The following is a 23,617-nucleotide window of genomic DNA, read 5'->3' on the forward strand; positions in this document are numbered from 1 at the left end:
TGAATATTCATACATCTCATGTAACAGCCCAGACCACCCGCTAGCACGATATTGTCCGCTTTGGCACACAAGACCTCACGGTTTTGCCTTTGACGATAGGGATGCTAGCCGAAGCCCCCGATACTCACTCGTCAAAACGCGTCATGCTAGGGAGAGGTATCCACACCCTTATAAGGCATGCTTCGTTCCCCTCCCCAACCGATGTGGGACCTTACAATCCACCCCCTAAGGAAGCCCAGCGCCCTCGCTGGCACATCGATCCGGGTTCCGACTCTGATATCATCTGTAACAGTCCAGACCACCCGCTAGCACGATATTGTCCGCTTTGGCACACAAGGCCTCACGGTTTTGCCTTTGACGATAGGGATGCTAGCCGAAGCCCCCCACACTCACTCGTCAAAACGCGTCATGCTAGGGAGAGGTATCCACACCCTTATAAGGCATGCTTCATTCCCCTTCCCAACCGATGTGGGACCTTACAATCCACCCCCTAAGGGAGCCCAGCGCCCTCGCTGGCACATCGATCCGGGTTCCGGCTCTGATACCATCTGTAACAGCCCAGACCACCCGCTAGCACGATATTGTCCGCTTTGGCATACAAGGCCTCACGGTTTTGTCTTTGATGATAGGGATGCTAGTCGAAGCCCCCCACACTCACTCGTCAAAATGCATCATGCTAGGGAGAGGTATCCACACCCTTATAAAGCATGTTTCGTTCCCCTCCCCAACCGATGTGGGACCTTACAATCCACCCCCTAAGGGAGCCCAGCGCCCTCGCTGGCACATCGATCCGGGTTCCGGCTCTGATACCATCTGTAACAGCCTAGACCACCTGCTAGCACGATATTGTCCGCTTTGGCACACAAGGCCTCACGATTTTGCCTTTGACGATAGGGATGCTAGTCGAAGCCCCCCACACTCACTCGTCAAAACCCGTCATGCTAGGGAGAGGTATCCACACCCTTATAAGGCATGCTTCGTTCCCTTCTCCAACCGATATGGGACCTTACAATCCACCCCCTAAGGGAGCCCAGTGCCCTCATTGGCACATCGATCCGGGTTCCGGCTCTGATACCATCTGTAACAGCCTAGACCACTCGCTAGCACGATATTGTCAGCTTTGGCACACAAGGCCTCACGGTTTTGCCTTTGACGATAGGGATGCTAGCCGAAACCCTCCACACTCACTCGTCAAAACGCGTCATGCTAGGGAGAGGTATCCACACCCTTATAAGGCATGCTTCGTTCCCCTCCCTAACCGATGTGGACCTTACATCTTACACTTAGAATTACTACTAATACTCTACAAAAAAACATATCCTACATAAATATCTTCTATTAAAAGTCATTAGTCAACTAATCACACATGTATCCATTCCCAACACTTCTCTATCTTAGCCAATAAACCACAATAATAATTAGCTTAATCTTCATTATTATCCTGCATAATTATATAGAAAAGTAGTTAGAACTTCGAAGGCAACGCATTCATTAGAGTTTGCAACCACTAACTGACACAGAGCAGGTGTACCTGGAAATTGATTGCTCTTTTGTGAATATCACTAGGCAGCAAAGGGTGTTGAGGATACTTATCGTCTAGATACTGCATAGATACAAAACAACAATATGAATGAGGGAAACAAAGGGGGAAAGGGGTACATAAAGAAAGCATTTAGATATGAAGTTGGAGTGATGACCATAATAATGGCTAAGGAGTCAGCAAGCACAAGATCGCCATCCACCAGAACCGGCACGAAACCAACAGGGTTGAGCTTGAGGAATTCTGAACATGATCAAATAAAATATTGAGTAAACACCAATCATACTGCACATGTAAAATAGTCTTTCCTTACAAATTCATATCTACAGAGAACCAGAATTCAGGGAGGACTACAATTTTGACCCCTGAAACAGACTTTTCTTACAAAATAACCATTTTAACTTTTTAATTTGACAAACTGAATTCAAGAGAGCATATCATTACTTGTTATTTATAGTTTTTGTTAGTAGAAGACTGGGGATTAAGTAGTGAGGATGTTGAGGAAAATAAAAGAAAGGGAACAAACCGGGATGAGATTTCTCTCCCTTCAAGAGATTGACGACTATATAGTCATATTTTAGGCTTGAAATGAATGAAAATCACAATCATATTCAGAGGAAGAAAGAAGCAAGGAAATTATTATAGAAACACAAAACTATTCCAACATCCCCCATGAGACTATAGCAACCAAGATAATCAAGGTTTGGGTTGGTTATACAAGAGAATTAAGAAGAAGAAGTGAAAAATAGAAATTACGAGTTACTAAAATTACTAAACCATATAAAGAGATAAGGGATGTAACTATAGCACCAAATTGAAAGCTTTCAGTTCATACTTAAAACACAGATCTAATTTCTGATACTCACTTTAGTAGGCATATCCCTTCCCTTTTCTTTACGAAACTGATTATACACAATTACTTATACAATTCATAACAACAGTTTCAAAATTTAAATAAAAAAAGAAAAAACTCGCAAAATCCTCAACATGCCAAGAAGGGGAAAAACAGTGGGAAAAAACACAAAAACAGAAAGAGAAAAGCAAAGTAAGAAAGTAACATGGAAGACTTCAAATGCATGTAAGAACTAGAAAAAGAAAAATTAAGGGAGAAAAAATTAAGCTTTGCCACCAACCTTAATCCTCTCTTAAAGGAACTTCTCCTGAACTTAGTGGAGATGATGGGGTGAGGGGGAGGATAATAATGATATAGGATATTTTGGTCCAAGAATTAGAGAAATGATAATTTTAAAACATTTTTAAACGTGGAGGATGATATTAATAACGAAAAACGGTCGGGACCAATTTTGATTTTAACCCATGTTAGGAACGAAAAAAGTACTTAACCCAATATATAATCATTCATATATATTATTTTAATAAATAGTTTCATCATGATATGTAATAGTACAGTTTTATGGTTAAGGATTGAGAATTTGATATTTGTTAATTTAAAAGAAACAAAACATATATATAAAATTATCAATATATAAAATTTACACAAACCAAAACATAAGGCTCTTATGTGAGGATACTATTTATATTCATATATCTTTTAATATCTGATTAAATTTTCGGAATAAATAATATCATTATAATACTTTATATATTCACACTTTTGTGACTTATCATAGTAAAAAGAATTTAATTTTGATACAATATCAGTATAAATAATTTTATACGTGTATTTAATTATATAATGCTACATCAGTAAAAATAATTATTTAAAAATAATTTTATATTGATTGCATGAATAATAATTTAAAAGAACGAATATAATTATACGACTGTATAAAATATTTTATACTATCAAAACACCAAAATTAAATTAAAATAAAAAATTAATTAATTTGCCAGTACGTTTGAGTTAAACGGTTAATGAACAGTAACCGTTCTCAATAATTTCATGGACAATTTACATATTTAAAATTTTTGAAGAAAAAACATTCTCAGATTATAATTTTTTAAAGATTCAGATATAAATACAACTTTTGTAATTATATATAAATCGTGATAGAATATTACGGGTTAGGGTTGAACGTAAACTGTTATATCCACTACAAGAAAATAGAGTTATTTTAACACTTTATTTTTTTACATCATAATTAAATGTCAAAATTAATATATATTTTTGACAAATATCATAAATGTTAAATTTTCTATGTTTTTTTGATGAATAATTTGACCGTAGAAAATTACTCCTCAATTTTGACACTCATTTGTTTTTAATTTACTCCACTATTTTTCTTCTTCTTTGGGTTCTGTTAATTTTGACATCACACTGCTCTCAGTTTAGGATTATACTACTCATTCTTTATCTTCAAAATCTCAATTTATTCTTTAATTTCAAGATCTCATCTCATTCTTTGTTAAAATTTTTTGTTGAGAATATTTTATAGTCAATAAGTGTCAAAATAAATAGTATTTTTGACAATTAATAAGTATCACAGAAAATATGTTCTCAAAATTTTCTAACAAATTATTTTTGACAGCCAATATTTATCAAAATAAGATTTAAATTTTTTTTCACAATCACTTATATATTAAAAATACTATTTTTGACAAAATTTTTATTAATATATTTTCATAGTTAAAATAGTGTCAAATTTTATTTTTTTGACAAATTTTAATTATCTTTTACACATTATAACCCTAAAAAATAATCTATATTGTTGTAGTAATCTTGATGCGATTTACATTGAGTTTGGCATGTCAACGCATATGGGTGTAATGGTTTACGTTGAAAGGGAGGTGTAAAAAAATCGCGACACCCTGTAGCAATTTCTTCGAAGATTGGGTGCCTATAAAATTCGCTTGAGGCTGTAGCAGATTATGCAGTTGTAAAATTTTAAAGAATTGTAGAGAGAGAAAGTAGTGAGAAAGTAGAGAGAAAAAGTTGGAATAGCTTGAGTTTGTTGGAGTAATCTCTTCAAGTAGGACCATGGCAGATGAACGGTGCTTATACCGACTCAACGGCGTTACTTACGTTGTCGGTGACATCAATGAAGAGGTAAGTTTGTTTTCTTTCGTTTGGATACTTACGTATATTTATGTAGTATTCAAGGTATATTATTTAGAAGACAAAACCTAAGTTATGTAGTTTAGAGTTTGAAAATAAGAAATTAAAATATAAAAATAAATGTAGAGAAAATAAGAAAAACAAATGTAAAAATAAATGTCGAACCTCCCAGATACTCTTTTACTGCTGAAGTGTGATGCGAATCATCTAAGTGCAACCTTTACCAAACTCCTTGCATCTTCCATGATACTTAAGATGATCCGATTTTATCACCCTATACTCAACACCACGGTGAATGTTGTAATCCTTTACACTCAAAACAGCTTACTCCTTATTTTGGAAAGATCGGTCAATCTCAAATTCAACTGTAGAATTTTTCTCGTGTAATCCTTGACCTCCAAAGGTAGAAACTATGTCCGGTGGTTGGCCGATGGCTTCTAAGTTTAAGGTAGAGAAGTGTGGAGGATGTTGTTGGGTGTCGGAACTTGACGAGACCTAATGTGTAGCTGGGTTTGTCGGAATAACATCATCACTATTCCCACCAATGTCAGCAGGCTCTTCATCCGAATCATCCTCTCGTATCGCATTTTCAATCTAATCCGGTTCACCCTCACGTATAATGTCCGGAATCAGACGGGCTGATGTAGCTACCTCAAATACACCAGATGGACGATTAGCCAACAAACTACCAGGTGCAATGACAGGCATCGAGGTAGAAGCACCTCCCATCGTAATCGATTGAGGATTCGGCGCCAATGCTCCAAAACTATTGATGCCATGTTCCAACTTCGCAAACAAATCGTGTATCCTCACTTCCGGAAAACTCCGCCGACAATGAAACAATACCTGCATATCTTCGTCGAACCCTATCACGAATATTTCATATTTCACGTCAGATGCCACAACCGCAATAGAAATTTTGTAGAACAACTTCTTCACCCACTTTGTCCCGCACATGCCCAATTTTGTAATATACTGATTTTCAGATCTAACAGCATATTCGATGACCGGATAAAAACACTCAGTGGTTCTCTATCGATAAACTTTATACCGTGACTTTTACTCTTTTTAATTTTTCCAGAACAATGTACTAGGACTACAAAACTCTCCTCACTCTCCAGTCTAAAAGTTTTGAATGAAAATGACACCCTACACAACTTGCTGGGTATATATAGGTATTTTTCAAGCAGCCATATTGTGAAGAAACCGCTACAGGATATTGCGATTTCTTGATCGATGCCATTCCTTCAGAAACCGCTATAGGATATAGCGGATTCTATGTTTATGCAATTCAAGAACCCTGTGGCGGTCTATGCACATGCCGAACTTAATGTAAACCGCGCTAGGGTGTAGCGGTTTACATTCAATTCTAATCTGTGGCACCCTATTGCAGTTTACATATAATTGCAGAAGTTACATTTACGTCTAGATCTTTAAAAAATTGTAATCTAGTAACATTTTTCTTCAAAAATTTTAAATAAACAAATTGCTCTAATTTCACCCGTTGAATTTTTCAGAAAGCTCAACTTACAAGTTACAACAGATGTAAGAAGGTGCTTGAAAATATTTTAAAGTATTGTCGCATCGTTTATTTTTTAGAATAAGTATAGAAAATTAATTTTTAATTAATTAATATTAGTCAATATTTATTATAAAATTATTAATTTAATTCTTATTTTTAGAGATTTAGATTTTAGAATGAAGGTTATGTAAAAAATTTAGAACTTAAAATAAAAAGATAATATTTAAAATTTTTATTGATATTGATTAAAAAAATTAGCTTCTAATATAATTGAATTTTTTATTTTATTTTTACCAAACAGTTAAAAGAAATTTAAATTGCATGGTTTTGTAAAGTTGACCTTTTTTCTTTAATTTTTTGTTTTGAAAAAAAGAAAATAGTTTCTTTGATCCTATTATCTTGTCAGAAGGAAAAAAAAAATATTTTAACTAAAGAAATTGTCGCCTCTTATTAACATGCTTTATTGGAGTTAAATTTTAAAATAATTTTTAAAATTTACGAAATATACTGATTTAATCTCTAATTTATTAATTGTACTGTTTAAATCTTTGAGATTATAAAAAATACACCTAATTAATTTTTTACCTCATTTCTGGTCAGTTCGTTTTATTATCGGCAATGACATGATACTAACATATTAAATAAATGGCATGCTGTGTACCATGAAACTATCGTATGATTTTTTGTGTTAAAACACTCTTGAAATTTTTGGAAAAACGTCGTTTAACAAGTAAGAGTAAAAATTTTGTAAACCTAAACATTTGTGATCACTTATTCTTCTTGTTAAACGACGTCGTTATAGAAATTTTAAGAGTGTTTTAGCGCCAAAAATCATATAACACTACAATAACATGATACTTATTTACCATGTCAGTGTCATGTCATTGTGGCAAAAAGACTAACTGACTTGATAATAAAAAATTAATTAGATATTTTTTTATAATATCAAAAATTTAAATAATACAATTGATAAATTAAAGATCAAATTAGTTCGTTTTATAAATCTCAAGAATCATTTTGGATTTAATTATGCGTTATTGTTATTAATTGACAACATCGAACTCAGATTTTTTGATAAAAAATCGTATGTAGAGAAATAAATTAGTTTTCGACATATGTAAAATATAGTAGATGAGTGTTAGGTAAATAATGACCATTTCTCTATACTTTATAAAATTGTTTGTCAATATGTAATATATATATATAGTTTATATAATATATAAAAAATGCACGCATTTCTCTATGAAATTGACCGTTTGCTATGTTTGCCTCTCTTATCCTGGCTTTTTCTTGGTCCCTTCTTCAATGACCAGTGTCCTCTCTCCCTCTCCTATCCTTATCTACTCATTCAATCCATAATGTTTACATAAAATTGTCCTCTCTCCTCTCCAAGATGTCGTCAATTGATGTTAAATTTTTTAAAAATTGTTATTAAAAATATAATAAAAAAATTAAAAAATTTTAAAATAAAATTAAAATTTATAAATATTTTACAAATTTTTAACAAATTTTATAAAAAATATATTTTATTCTGATTGATTATCTCATGTAAATAGTTTTATATAATTTGGTCATCATATGTTATGTTTAACTAATTAATTCTAAAAGTATAAACAACAATAAAATTTTACCACTAAATAGATTTGATTATCAACGTTGGATAAGTTTCTTTAAAAAAAATTTAAATGATTTTTTAAGAGTTTTTTAAAAATTAAAAATAATTTAATTTTTGAATATTTTATGTAAGAATATTTTTTATTTATTAACTATATTTGAATACAATAATATAAAAATAATTTATTTATTTATTATGTTAAAATATCTTTATCTAAAACTTTTTTAAAAAAGTACAAGCTGAAACTTATAGCTTTTTAAAAAATATATGTTTTTTAATTTTTCATTACCTTTATTTTTGTTTAAAAAATTATCAAATATACTAATATTAAAAATTATTAAAAAATAGTTTTCTTATTATCTAATGGCATTCAGACACACCTTATATACATTAAATAATGTCATTGATTACGAATAATATATAGAGAGTTAATCCATCTATCAACAAGACACATAAATTAATATAAATAAAAATATACATAAACCAAAATTTCACATAGTAAAATTAATTAATTATACGCACACATAAAGGAAAGGCAATAAAACAATGCATGTGCCCACTATCGCAAAGATATATACATTGTTCGAAGATAACATGAAAAAGGTTTTGAAGAGGTCAACACCACGCGTGAGACTTAAAGTATACATTAAGTATATATAGAGCATGAGAATCTTAAAAGAAAAATACATTTCTATAGAAATTCTTTTTTCTTTATGAAACTATATATTATTTTTACATTCACCATTTTTTTCCTTCTACATAAAGTTATGACTTTATTTATATTTAATTTTTTGATCATTCAAAATAGATACGGAGATAAATTTTCCTATGTTAACATCTTCATATTTAGTATATATCTTGAAACAATCCTCAAATAGTAGTAGCGTATTAGAACTATTATTTTTTATTATTAGAGATATAATTATTTATGTTATTTTTTACTATTAGTTTAAATTTTTAAAAAAAGTAGTATAATAATTAGAGTTTTTTGTTCGAAAATTCTAGAGTTGAATCCTTGGTGAATTTCAAAAGAAAAAAAAAATAGTATAAGATAAATAAAAGAAAAAAAAAGTATATACACAAAATTAAGTAAACTCAAAAAAAAAGTTTTTGTTTGAAAATAAATGTTAAAAATATAACTATTTATATTATCTTTTTTCTATTAGTTTAAACTTAAAAAAAAAAAGATAAATATCATGATAAGTTCGTTTTAGTACTCAATTATGTAAAGAGAAGACAAGAAAGTACGCAAGTATATATGAAATAGTTCTAATTCTAATGAGTATTTATTGTGAAAAGGGTGAGCAAAGGAGAGAGAACACACATACACGAACAGAGGGAATTGAGAGAAGAAATGGAATTGACATAAACTTAATCTTCAGAAAAAGAACTTAACTAACTATTATCATTATGGCAACAAGTTTATATAGTGCTAATTCAATTCTAACTAACTACTTTCAGATGACAATAATAATAACAAACTCAGTAATTAATCTACTTAAGTTATATTCTATTGTGTATTACTACATTATATGTATGTGAATCTGTATAAGGTTCTCTATCAAGTAATACCCTCTCTCAAGTTGAGAGTGTAGATGTCCATTAATCCCAATTTGCAGTGAAGTGTTGAGAAAATAGCAGGAGACAACAACTTTGTCAACAAATTAGTCACTTGTTCTTTGGTCAAGATAGACATCAAATGAATAAATTTTTTCATAAACTTGTCACGTAACACATGGCAATCTATCTCAATATATTTGGTTCTCTCGTAAAAAATTAGGTTGAATACAATGTGAATGATTGATTGACTATCACAAAAGATATTAATGAATTTAGTTAGAGACATTCCAAAGTTCTTCATCAAGTATCCTGCTAGATTTAGAAAAAAAAGTAATTTTTTTGATATAATATCAAAATTTTGATTCTATAACCTAAAGATCTAAAGTTCAAAGTTTATTAACCCAAAAGAAACCATTTTAATATAACGTCAATAAAAATAAAAAAAAAATCTATGAAAAAAATTTACACAAAATAAAAAGAAAATTTATGTATAAATTAAAAAATTAGAAATATAAATATTTATATATCTCCTCTTATTAACTTAAGATTTTAAGAGAAATAATATCTAATTTTTAGTTATTAATCATGTGAAATGATCTCATTAATGATCTCTAATGTCGATTTCTAACAAGTGTTTACGTTTGATTGATATTTTTCTGCCTCTTCTTATACATACATATACGAAAGTTTCAGATTTTTGAAGCATATATCCAAAACAAATTTAAAAAGTTAAGCAAGAAAACACGACATCGGATTCGATCGTCTCAAAATGTTTAGACTATTAAATAGTCTCATAACAAAATATGTTTTTTAAAGTTTTTTAATAACTGTTAAATAATTTTTATTTAATTTTAATTACAAATTAGTTTTTTATATATTATTTAATTATAAAATTTATTTTTCATTTTATAAATTATTATTTTATCATTCATCTATCATATTTATTGATAATAAAAAATTAAAACAATAACAAATTAGATCTCTCATTAATCGTAATAAATATTTTGCAATCTTAATCGATCATAATTTTATCATTGATCGAGTTACATACGTATTGGGTTGGAAAAATCATGTTCGTTAGAAATTCAATCGATTGGATGCATAAACTAATCGATTGAAATTCACAAGTTTTCCAAACTTCAATCGATTGGAATTAATACAATCGATTGGTCATATTATCCAATCGATTGAAATCATCCAAATAATATGGATTTAGTTAATTCAATTGATTAGTTCTGTTACCCAATCAACTGACTTACGTTATATCATTCTAGTTATAAGAGTTATAACATAATGAACTTGTAAATCTCTAAACAATTAAGAAAAACTTAAGTTTTGTACTTTCACCAGAAACAGCGCCAACAGCAAAGAATTCAATAATTAAAGAACATAAATATAGGAATTAAAGTATTTAGATGATACCAAAAATTATTACATGCTTCCATCCCTGCTAAAGGCAAATTAATGGCTTTATACTAGAAGCTCATATCTATCGAGGCACAGGTAACCATCCAATTGTACTCCAGCTTCTCAAGAGTTAAATGGCACAATGACACATAATAGTTGATAAAGGGAAGGAAGTAATTGGAAACGGTTGAAAATGACTAGAAAATTGAACCATTCATTAATTTACTATTAGAAGTTAAGAATCCATTAAATCGTGAAACAAAAAGAATAAATCAAAGACTAGCTAATAATATATGATGATTATAGATGATTATGTGCCCAACACTAAAAGATTTGAAAACAGATTATCAAATGAACTCATTTAAGCTAGTTTATCTTTCACCATTGCAATATGGCATTACAAGTGTTGCAGAGGACATTACATCAAGCATATTTACAAGTCAAAGGCTTAAATCACGCAAGATTCGATATAAAAATATGAAGCACAGACAAGTATGAAGGATAAGGATATGATGCGAGTAAAACAATGTATAAAAATCTTAGGACGCAATTCAGCTGCAAGACATTATATTAGGTGAATTATGATTTCAATTTTGGCATAAATTGTGGCGAACATGCTAAAATACACAATCTTGATTGTTGTAGAATTATCATACCAATCGATTAAACTTTCATATATCATTCTAATAGCGTAAGTTAATCGATTGAGTGACAAAACCAATCGATTGAATTAACGAAACCCATATTGCTTTGATGATTTCAATCGATTGTGTATCAATTCCAATCGATTGAAATTTGGAAACCTGAATTTCAATCGATTGAATTTCTAACGAACACGATTTTTCCAACCGAATACGTATGTAACTCGATCAATGATAAAATTATGATCGATTAAGATTGCAAAATATTTATTACGATTAATGGAAGCTTTAATTTGTTATTGTTTTAGTTTTTTATTATCAATAAACATGATAGATAAATGATAAAATAATAATTTATAAAATAAAAAATAAATTTTATAATTAAATAATATATAAAAAATTAATTTATAATTAAAATTAAATAAGGACTATTTAACAGTTTTAGAAAATTTAAAAAATATGTTTTGTTGTGAAACCATTTAATAGTCCAAACGTTCTAGAACCAGTGCCAAAAACACCAATAAAAATTTGTCATTGTTTGTGTAAAATCTTAAGCTAAAATTTAGGTGCTATACGCTCAGTGTAGTTTAAAATATAACTTATATCAACGTGGATTTTAGCAAAAAAAAAAAAATCTAACAATAAAAAAACAACAATACGTAACAAATTAGATTACGATAACAAAAAATGTTAACTAAACTTTTTTCTTTTTTCATAAGATAAATTCTTAATTAGGATGGGATTGACACATTTTTTTTTTTGTAAAACTAACACAATTTTTTATTAGTTGAATATGCTCTCATGGTTGAAAATTCCACCAAAAATAGCATTCAACAGCAAAAATTCATCAGAGTTGGTATTCAGTTTGATGTACAACTTAGATCATTGCTCTACTATAAAAGCAGCAGGCAATGCAAGAACTTTATATCCATAAATATTTATCTTCTATTCTTTTTGAATATCGAAGACACTTTTCTAATATGGTAGTTTCCCTTTTCTCTTGCTATCATGTTATATATTTTTTTCGTTTTTTTTCTTGAATTCATATTTTATTTTGTTGAATGTTAAGATTAAGTACCTCAAAGCTATATGTGTTTACGTAGTTTCTATAAATATGTTAAACATATATAATACAAATTGCATTACAAACATTATTGTTCACTACTAATCATATAAGCATAATCATTTATAGGTTAACATGAAGTTTATTTGCGAAGTGGTGATATTATCATTGTCAATTATAGTAATACAATCGAGCATCACATTCTCACGAGAACTTGGAAGTCCAAATCATATCAAGACAACTACTTTTTATACCAAAACGTTCGTACTGGAACCAGGAAAGGTTAGTAGACAAACTTTTTTTGATGTTGAGTTTCCAAGAGGCCACGTTGGAATCAAGAATTTACAAGCCGAACTAGTTGATGAATATGGAAACTCTATACCACTGTATGAGGCTTACCTGCACCATTATTTTGTTTTAAGATATTTTGAAAATATCACCATGTCACAACATGCTAATAAAAGTCAACCTAATTTCGGTAAGTATTTTAAGAGAAATGATGGTGCATGTCAAACTTTCGTTAATTCAATTTCTTGGGGTCTTGGAGTTGACGCACGAAGAACTAGTACAGAACTACCAGATCCATTTAGAGTAGAAGTAGGTACGCATCCTGAGGATGTTCCAAAGGAGTATGATGAAGAGAAATGGTTAATCAATATTTTGGTCATTGACACACGTGGTGTAGAAGACAAGAAAGGTTGCTCCCAATGCAGATGTGACCTTTTAGACGTCAAAAGTAAAGATTTGACAAACACAACAGGCGTTGATGGAACACCATTGTCTAGTGATTACAAAGGAGGAATTTTTTGTTGCGAGAAGAAGTCTCAATGCAAATTACAAAAGGGATACAATGAAAAACAAAAGAGAAAAGTTGCCATTAAATATACAATATCATGGGTTGAATGGGATCAACAGCAAGTGCCTCTTAAGTTTTATATTCTTGATGTTACTGATCAAGTCACATATAATGGATCCGAACCAATTCATCATTGCGCGGTAAGTGACAATTATTTTGTTTTAACTAAATGCTAAGACTTACACTTCATATATTTCCTATAGCGATATATTATGATATGTATTTGATTAGTCAAGTAATATTTATTTTGAAATAAAATGAGTATTAATAATTGGTTCATTTATCTACTTATATAGTAAATATCTAAAAAAATTAATTTACTGTAGGTAGAGTATTCTATAAATCCAGAAAAGACTGATGAAGGACACTACCATATTAAGAAAACAAATATTCCAATGAAAAAAGGTGGTAGTCTCATCTATATTACTGCTCATGTACATTCAGGAGTTGTTAATGCAACATTATATGGAGAGGTAACGTTCAATATTTACCATAATTCTCATGCATAGTATTTACCATTAATTACTAATCGTAAACAGTTACATTTATTTAGCTATGTACCTAAATTTGTTTCTTAAAAACAATAAGATTATTTTCTAATTCATCATCATCATCGTAGGAAGTTAAATTTTCAAAATACCGTCACCATTAAGATATATATGCCTTTTTATTTTTAATTCAGGATGGAAGAAGATTATGTGAAATTAAGCCAATATATGGAACGGGAAAAGAGGCAGGCAATGAAGAAGGTTATGCTGTTGGAGCGTCTGGTTGCTATCCAAAACCGGGCTCTATGAAGATTAATGATGGTGAAAATTTAACTGTAGAATTTATACATGAAAACAAATATACCACTGGACTTATGGGGCATTTCTATGTCTATTTGGCAGAAGACTTACCAAAATCTTTGTAAAATTATTGAGCACTACTAATGTTAGTTTATCCCTTTTATGTTTTATAATTTAATAAAAAAGCAAAAAAAAAAATCTAAGTAGCTTGTTTGTCATAAAAAATTATCGCAATAAAACACATTGACGTAGTTATTGTACATATGTAATTTTCATTCAATAAGGTATTAAAAAATATGATCATGGAGTATGTTGTTACAAAAAAGTGTTTATTGTTTTTCAATATGAGGCCATAACTACAATCCCGTCATTACCCGTGGTGGTTGGAAGAAGGGATATGCATAAAAAGGTAAAAAAAAAAAAAAGTTAAGAATAAAATGATGATTATTTATTGATCATAATGACTTTAAGACAGAGATAAAATTATAACTCTTCGAAAACATTTGGATAAAAGTTAATTATTTTTCAAACTTTGAAAACACAATCAAAACATTGGAAAAATGTCCAAAAAATGAGTGAGAGTATATGGAATATAATAAAACTGAAACTGATTTGATTTTTAAACAAAATTCTTTCTTTGAAATGTATGCAAAATGAGAATTTATTTTATCCTTTATTTGTCTAGAGGATTTTATTGTAGCTGAAATAATTTGGTGTGTCAAAAATATAGAAGTCATTTTCATCTTTTAGAAATTAATATAAAAGAGAAGGATTTCGAGAAGTGAATAGGTGGTGGAGGTACGGCAGCACAACAACCTCGCAAATCGGTAGCAATATCCAATGATTAGTATTGTTCTAAAATAGTGGAAGATGATGTTGTAAATAAAGTTACAAAATTAATAAAATAATAAATTCAAATGAATGGTAAGTCACGGTAAGTGATGAATGTATTATGAATGGATTATTGTTGAATTAATGAGGAATTGATTATATGAATGGCTTGATAGTTTGATTTGTTGAGGTAAACTTGGGAATTTGGATGGATTATATTGGATTGGTTTGGTTTAAATAAGTGTAGAATGGTTTAAAATTGGATTGAATGGAATTTTGGTAAAAGTTGGCAAATTGATAAAATTGGTAAAAACTAAATTTGACCAACTTCGGTGCACTCTAACTTGGCGTTTGGAGTTTGGATTCGTTCGAAATTTTTCTTAAATCAAAGTTAGTTAAAAGATCTTTAAAATTATTTGAAAATGATGGAAAATCAAATTTTATAGAGAAAGATTTGAACGATTGAAAATCGATATAAAAAAACTGAATTATGAGATTATGCAAAAAACTAGAATTTTTGATATGCATACCCACACACCATATGGTGCGCACACACGAACAAAGGCAAGGGAAGTATTCATGCGTATGTACAACAAAGGAGTTTTACAAGTTGTGCGTACGCATGATACTGTGCGCACGCAAAAGCTGGGAATTACTTCGGGTGTGGGTGTACGTACAAGGGTGACGCATACGCACAAGTCCTGTTTTCACACTTAAATTTTGTTTTCAACTGTTTGGTTTTTTCAACAAGCTTGTAAACTTTTGTACACCTAATTAAGGTATGATACCTAGTTTTTGGGCTCTGAAATGAGTATGAGTGTATGAAATGGATTGAATTGAAATATTCTCAAATAACGATTGGTTAAACCGGATGACATTATTGCGGAGATGGTGGTTCGTCCTACCCACGGTGAGGACGGTGGTGTCATCCCGCTCATGGGTTAATCAGAGTGAGAAATTGATAAAAGACTGGGGTTAATGAACCCATGCTTGAGGGATTAATAACGAATTGAGGTTAAACTATCTTAATAACAAAGTGGAGTTTAGGGTTATGATGAATCATGATACTGGTTGAGACTGTGGTCATGACTGACGTGAGTTTTTTTTTTTTGGTGACTGACTGATGTGAGTTTAGATTGTGATTATGGTTATTCTAATTAGAAATCAATTACTGATTAATGAATACCTGCTTGGGTAAGACGTAAGGATTGAGCTTGTCTCACTTGCTCCGGGTTAAGTGGGGATGGTGGCTTCATCCTGCCCACGGTGAGGACGGTGGTGTTATCCCGCTCACGAGAAAACATAATTGATTTCTTGATAAAAAATTGAGATTAATGAGTCGATTATTTTATAAATTGATAAAGAGATGGGGTTAATGAGTTTAATGAAGTATGAAATTATTAAAAGACACTGATAATGACTAAATATGGCCGAATTGGCTAGATATGGCAAGGTATGGGTGATATCCCGCTTGCGTGACTTGGTATGACACCCGCCTGGGTGGATGAGTAATGCCTACTTCGAGTTGTGGTGGAGAAGCACATGTTTGAGTAGACGAGTAATACCTACTCCAGATTGTGGAGAAGTCCTTCTTGGGTAGATGAATAATTCATATCTGAGTTATAGTTTAAAGATAAATGAGTAATTCCTATCCGAGTTATGGTTTGTGGGTAGATAAGTAATTCCAATCCAGGTTATTGTTTGAGGCACCTGCCTGGATGGATAAGTAATTCCTATCCAGATTGTGGTGAAAACACCAGCATGGGTAGATGAGTAATACCTGCTCTGTGTTGTGGTGTTCCATATCCGGGTTAGCTATCGGATATGTGTCAGATTTGGCATTATACCTGACAAGTGAGCTCATGGCAAATAGGACAGGCATGCATCATTTACCATTTGTGCCCATGAACTTTGCGAACGCTGACAAAAGTACCCATAGAAGAAGAAAAGTGACTTTGTACCCATGAAAGGCTGGATCCGTCTGTCGATAGTACCCGAACGTCATTAAAACGTTAGCTCCGTTAACTTAAAGGCCAACATGGCACGTTAAGTGCTTACTTGGCTCTGAATCAGCAGTCTGATGTGTCCAAGCATGTTGTTACTGTTATAACATCACTCAATTCCCTAATTTATCGTCAACTGTTTCCCCAATTTCAATTTGAAAACCCTAGAATGTCTAGGAGAAGCAGAGGTTTGAATGGAAGCATCAGCGAAGAAGAGACTTCATCTTCCAAGAGGGGTGAAGAGAAGACTTTGTCTGGGAGATGCTTTTGTGGACAGGGTGTGGTGTTGCTACAATCTGGAACCTTAACAAATCCTGGGAGATGGTTCATAAGGTGTCCTCTATGGAAGGTAAGTCTTTTTGTTTTTGTGGTTCTGTTCAGATTAACTTATTTGTGAACGATTCCTTATTCCTCCCTTTCACGCTACAGACGATGGATTGCAAGTATTTTGTATGGGTGAATGAGATTAACAGAGGATGGGAGGGACTGGCAAGAGCCCTTGTTAGAAAAAATCAAGATAGCTCCTGTGGTAACGATGAGGTCAATGTCACTGGGCAAAGAAGAGAGATTCAAGAGAATAGTGTGAAGATCTTGTTAAAGATAGGGAAGCTCCAGGGTGAAATTAGAACTATTAGGTCATGGATTATAACAATTTTTTTGAGTTTATTGATTTGTATAGGCCTGAATCTACTCCAGTTACTCAATATGTAACTGTGCGTATGATGTATGTTGTCCTGGGGTCTTTTTGTGCAGCTATTTGGTTTCAATGTTGATGAACTTCAAAGCTGCTTGGTTTCGATGATGATGAACTTCAAAACTCTGTTAATATTTTCAGTTGTTGTGAAAAAAGTCAAGTTGTGTTATGATATTAATGTCCATGATTGTTAATGTATTTGATATCTGTGATATTGGATTTAACACAATTTTGACAAAAAAGGACATATAAATGTCGTGATTTGACAAATCTAGCCGAAAACCTGGTATTGTATACTAAATAGCGAAATTGTAACCTGGAAATAGAACTAAATATTCATTCCATAAGGTATAATAAATCTTGACATAATTTTAACACAAGAATTTAGCAACAAAAGCCTCAAAACAAGTGTATGAGTCTGATGTAGCAGTAGCAAATCAAATGTACCTAATAGTACCAATACAAACCATGAACATGAAAGCATCAGGTTGTGAAATATAAGCTCTAGGCATAAGTTACAAAAAAAAAACATAGTATCAGAGTTGATAGAGCTCTCATTACAGTAAGTCCTTGATCAAAAAATAAAGTCACACTAGAAACTCCTATTTGTTGGGTGTGGAGTTGCTGCTGCCACTAGAAACCCCGTTGTTGTTGCTACTTGAAGATGCTCCGGGTGATGGATAGAACCAGATGCTGGCCATTTGCCTGCTGTTTGAATTGTGGATGGTGGAATTGGCATGAATCGCATAAATCTTGTAGTCGTCCCTCGACTTGCACCATGCATTATTTGTCTGGTAACTTTTGGAGGAGGTTGGTTAGTTGGTGATGTAGGCCTAACAACAGAAGGTTGTGGTGTGGTAGGCGTTATGGGAGTAGGTTGTGGTGGGGTAGGTCTAAGGGGAGAAGGTTGTGATGGTGGTGGCCTCTTAACGTTTCTCCTCCTAATTGGTCTCTTGGACATGGTTGGATTCATGATAGGTCTAGGTGGCACATATGCAGTTGAGGAGTTAGAAGGTGGAGGTCTTACTGCCATAGGTTCTTCAGAAGGATTCACACAGTTCAGATCATCAACATTCACCTATAAATGGACTCATAGCAATGAACACCAAGTTCATCATCTGAATATTCTCTCCCATCCACCGGAATAAATACTGATGGAGGTTGATTCGAATCTGTATTAGGGATAAATGTTTGTCCAGTTGGAAGGAGTCTCTTAGTAAAACAATTATTCCAATGAATAAAGGTGGTAGTCTCATCTATATTACTACTCATGTACATTCATGAATTGTTAATGCAACATTATATGGAGAGGTAACGTTCAATATTTGCCATAACTCTCATGCATAGTATTTACAATTAATTACTAATCGTAAACAGTTACATTTATTTAATTATGTACCTTAATTTGTTTCTTAAAAACAATAAGATTATTTTCTATTCATCATCATCATCGTAGGAAGTTAAATTTTCAAAATACTGCCAACATTAAGATATATATGCCTTTTTATTTTTAATTCAGGATGGAAGAAAATTATGTGAAATTAAGCTGATATATGGAACGGGAAAAGAGGCAGGAAACGAAGAAGGTTATACTGTTGGAGTGTCTGGTTGCTATCCAAAACCAGGCTCTATGAAGATTAAAGACGGTGAAAATTTAACTGCAGAATTTATACATGAAAACAAATATACTACTGGACTTATGGGGCATTTCTATGTCTATTTGGCAGAAGACTTACCAAAATCTTTGTAAAATTATTGAGCACTACTAATGTTAGTTTATCCCTTCTAAGTTTTATAATTTAGTAAAAAAGCAAAAAAAAATCTCAAACAAAGATATAGGAGAAGTTTATAGAGTGCATGATTGGATCTGATCTAGGTAATTAAGTAGCTTGTTTGTCATAAAAAAGTATCATAATAAAACACATTGATGTAGTTATTGTACATATGTAGTTTTTATTCAATAAGATATTAAAAAGTATGATCAAGGAGTATGTTATTACCACTGCAAAGGGGTTTATTGACGTGTTTATTGTTGTTCAATATGAGGCCACAGTGCAACTCCAATCCCGTCTTTACCGGTGGTGGTTGGAAGAAAGGATATGCATAAAAAGGTATAAAAAAATATAAATAAAATGATTATTTATTAATCATAATAATAACTTCGAAAACATTTAGATCAAAGTTTAATTTTTTTCAAACTTTGAAAACTCAATCAAAACATTGGAAAAATGTCGAAAAATGAGTGAGAATATTTGCAATATAATAAAATTGAAACTAATTTGATTTTTAAACGAAATTCTTTTTTGAAATGTATGCAAAATGAGAATTTATTTTATCCTTTATTTGTCTAGAGGATTTTATTGTAGCTGAAATAATTTGGTGTATCAAAAATACAAAAGTCATTTTTATCTTTTAGAAATTAATATAAAAGAGAAGGATTTCGAGAGGTGAATAGGTGGTGGAGGTGCCGCAACACAACAATCTGGCAAATCGGTAGCAATATCCAACGATTACTATTATTCTAAAATGGTGAAAGATGATGTTATAAATAAAGTATACAAAATTAATAAAATAATCAATTCAAATAAAATTAGTTCTCATTAAAGTTCATTTCAAATATAAATATTGATTTGCAAATGAATTTAATTTCTATTTTATATAAAGGACTTCAAACACAATATTTTTAATTAATTTCTTGTTCAGTTGGTTTCAATTAAACTTAATTTTAAAGCTATTTGATTCTAGATACAAACTTAGTATATATATATTTTTTCTTTCTATTAATATAAGAATCGCATTCACAAACGGGACCCGTTATTTTAGTGGAGCTCTATAAACCATTTATCTCATTTAGTTGAGCAACAATAGAGCATAATTTGAATTTTTCATATAATATAGCTTTTAAACTCTATTCAAATCATACTAAGATTCCCAAAAAAAAAAATCATACTAAGATTCTGACCCCCAAAAAAAAATTCACACTAAGATGTTGATTAGAAACAACTACACTAAGAAGTAAGAACTAAAAAAAAAAGCATAAATATTTTCTCATTTCATTCCTATCCCTCCATGTTTTCCATAAAAAAAAAAAAAAAACAAATTAAAGGCCTAATGGGTTAAAAGGTGCATAATGAAATATTTCATTTTCTGTACCAAAATATAAATAGTCTACATACATGTTTGAACAATTTGTAATAATATATAAAATTTATTTAGGTGAGTTTTTAATATAATATTTTTTTAAGTTATTTTTTTAAGAGATATTTTAAAAAAATAAAAATAATTTTATATTTAGATATATAGATATAATAGTATAAAAGTACATATTTATTTATTTATTATGTAAAAAATATCTTTTTTTAAAAAATATATAAATTGTAGCTTTTGAAAGAAGATTTTTTTTGTATGTTTCTAGTGCCTTTACTTTTACTTTTATAAATTTGTCAAATACACTAAAAATAAAAAAGGGATATATTTACATTGAAAAATATATTTTTTCAACAACTTAATAACACCCGAACAAACTTATAATATAGTTGTGATGCTAAATTTATTATCACTTGTATTTTTATATTTGATTATTGAAACACTACAAGATACACAGAGGGTGGCGGCAAAAAGTTTCCAGTCTTTCACCTTGCCACCGCAAAACAAGTTTGCAGAAGAAGGATTCCTTCGTGTGCCGCAACATCAGCGGCGACTGCATCAAGAAACGCCGCTAGGTGAGGATCTTATCATAATTCAATTTTTCAATTCCTCTTTTTATGTTATAACCATTAATTATCCCCCCCCCCAAAATTGCAGAAACCTGCGAAGTGAGCTTGGTAGCGCACGAAACACTGCTGTCACTACTCTACCACGCGCCATTGCTGCCGATCCATCCTCCTTTCTCCCGCGTCGAGCTTTTGCCTCTCATCCACAATTCCTGAAACCCATACCCCCTCATCCACGGTTTGCGAAATCTCTAACCTCTGCTCCACCCTGCACCTCTATGTGGGTTGCCGAGTCGTGCAGCTGCCATTCATGCTTTTCTCACCGGCGTCAAAGTTTCCTATCTCCTCGATCGTGCATGAAACCGTTACACCGTCCTCCACCGTGCGTCAATCTGAGCTATCGCAGCCTCTCCGCCCCTATCACTGGTTCATTCTTCCATATTGATCTTTCCTTCTTGTTTTCATTCTTGGTTCATAATTTGCTATATCTTCTACTAATTGGGGTTAATTATTGTTGTTTAGAGTTAGGAATTTGAAAGTACCACTTTTTTTATTTAATGGGTGCTTTGTATTGAAATTGATAGTTAGAGTAAATAAATGAAAAAAGGGTCATTATCATTATTAGAGGAATGGTCAATTGGTCATGGATCGTGCTTCCCATTTTTGGAATTGGAATCATTAAACAAGAGGGACTTAGGTACATGTATAGATCAAAACAAAGAAATGCTACGGTATTCATGCTGATCTCCATTATGCTCTTTGTATGCTACTAGCTTCTATGTTCTGCTTCTGAGCTTGAAAATTTGAAGCCACTATATAATTACATTATAGAGAGATTTTTGGGAATTGAATTCGTGTTGTTTTAATGCAGATTGATTTGAAACTGAAAGTGTGTAGAGGCTCTTCAACGAAGAAGGTTCTGGTGTAGGAAGCGACGTCGTTTGGTGTTGAGACTATGATTCTCGAAACTTTGGCGATGCATCATACAATCCGGTCATTGGTGTCGGTTGCTAAGTACTGCGCAAAGAGATTGCTAAAGTGTGTCTCCTGTTTTTGCTGTTGATAAGAATTGCAAAATTACGGGAAATAAAGAAGCTTCTAGACACACTCTGATCAAGGTTAATTTTCTTTAAACTTTGTTATTTGTTATGAGTATGATGATTTTGATTTATTATTATTTTTCTTTTCATCTTTTGCCTATGTGAGATGTAGAATTGATCATTCACTTGGTTAGGAAAAGGAAAATTATAAGAATGAATTGAGACTGATACAAACTATAATATTGTTAAAGTGTTATAAGCAATATTCAGCATTGGCAACTTCTCAATACTACAACTTGGCCCTATTATCAGTATTATTAAAGTGTTATAAGCAATATTCTAGGGGGTTTTGGGTATTGTTGGATAATTAATAATATAGTATATTGGAGATTATCAGGTTGGTGACCTGGATTTTAGATTCGTTTAGCACAAGTTGAGAAAATAATAGATTTCTTGATGGGGACATTAGATGGGAAGAGTGGGAGTTAAGAAGATTGAAATTCTAATAATGCTTCACAAATAAAGGATGAAGGGGATATAGAGAATACATATCTAATCAAACCAATTTTTAATAAAACTAGCACTTTGATATTGACTATTCCAAGTGACAATTGAACGTTGGTATTTTTAAATGTTATATGCTGTGTTGCTGGTGGGTTATTTGTGCTTTACAACTTGATTTTTATTTTAAACAAATTTGCTACAAAAGGAGAACATTTTATTTCAGCACAATGTATATCTGATAACTTTGATCCATCCAAATGGCATTGATGGAATATTGTAATGAATTTGAGCACTAAGCTACTAATGTGTACGCACACTTGGAGACACCAAATCTATTTGGAGTGGATTGAATGGGATTTTATGTTGGTATAATTAGCCTATAAATTTGGTTGAACAAAAAAAATGATCATTATGTATTCACATAGCATGTGTTTTTAATGTTTTATTGATTGAAGTTTAAGTCAGAAAATGAAAATGAAGGATTATGTAACTAGGCTATAGATGTAGATTATAAAAAAAGGGGTTGATAGACATGGTAGAAATTAAATTATATCATGATACTAAAATTAGCAAACATCTTTAAAATCAGTCAACAATTATGTGACCATACAACGTTTTTCTTTTTCTCTTTGTCCTCTCTTACTTTTGCTACTTCAGCTCTTTCGCCTTCCCCCCCCTCTCTCTCTCTCTCTCTCTCTCTCTCTCTCTCTCTCTCTCTCTCTCTCTCTCTCTCTCTCTCTCTCTCTCTCTCTCTCTCTCTCATTGTTTGAAGTCATCATTATCCTTCTATACTAAAACTAGTTTTGTTGCTACTATTTCGTTGT

At 31.4% G+C, this 23,617-nt stretch overlaps 1 protein-coding gene across 1 annotated transcript; it reads left to right on the top strand.

Moving 5' to 3' along the window:
- Window positions 1-12,499: 12,499 nt before the first annotated feature.
- Window positions 12,500-14,133, top strand: LOC112720869 (uncharacterized). The gene is made up of 3 exons (XM_025771961.2): window positions 12,500-13,360; window positions 13,547-13,693; window positions 13,903-14,133. Exons 1-3 carry the CDS (start codon window positions 12,500-12,502, stop codon window positions 14,131-14,133), a joined length of 1,239 nt encoding a protein of 412 aa, XP_025627746.2.
- The last annotated feature ends 9,484 nt before the right edge of the window (window positions 14,134-23,617 follow it).

The sequence above is a fragment of the Arachis hypogaea genome, chromosome 2 (assembly GCF_003086295.3).
Source record: "Arachis hypogaea cultivar Tifrunner chromosome 2, arahy.Tifrunner.gnm2.J5K5, whole genome shotgun sequence".
In the NCBI taxonomy this organism is placed as follows: Eukaryota; Viridiplantae; Streptophyta; class Magnoliopsida; order Fabales; family Fabaceae; genus Arachis; species Arachis hypogaea.

What these genes read in the sequence shown, in the direction of transcription:
- LOC112720869 (XM_025771961.2), top strand. Translation starts at nt 12,500, where the DNA reads ATGAAGTTTATTTGCGAAGTGGTGATATTATCATTGTCAATTATAGTA. An exon ending in AACCAATTCATCATTGCGCG is followed by an intron (nt 13,361 to 13,546) that starts GTAAGTGACAAT and finishes AATTTACTGTAG; the next exon opens with GTAGAGTATTCTATAAATCC. An exon ending in ATGCAACATTATATGGAGAG is followed by an intron (nt 13,694 to 13,902) that starts GTAACGTTCAAT and finishes TTTTTAATTCAG; the next exon opens with GATGGAAGAAGATTATGTGA.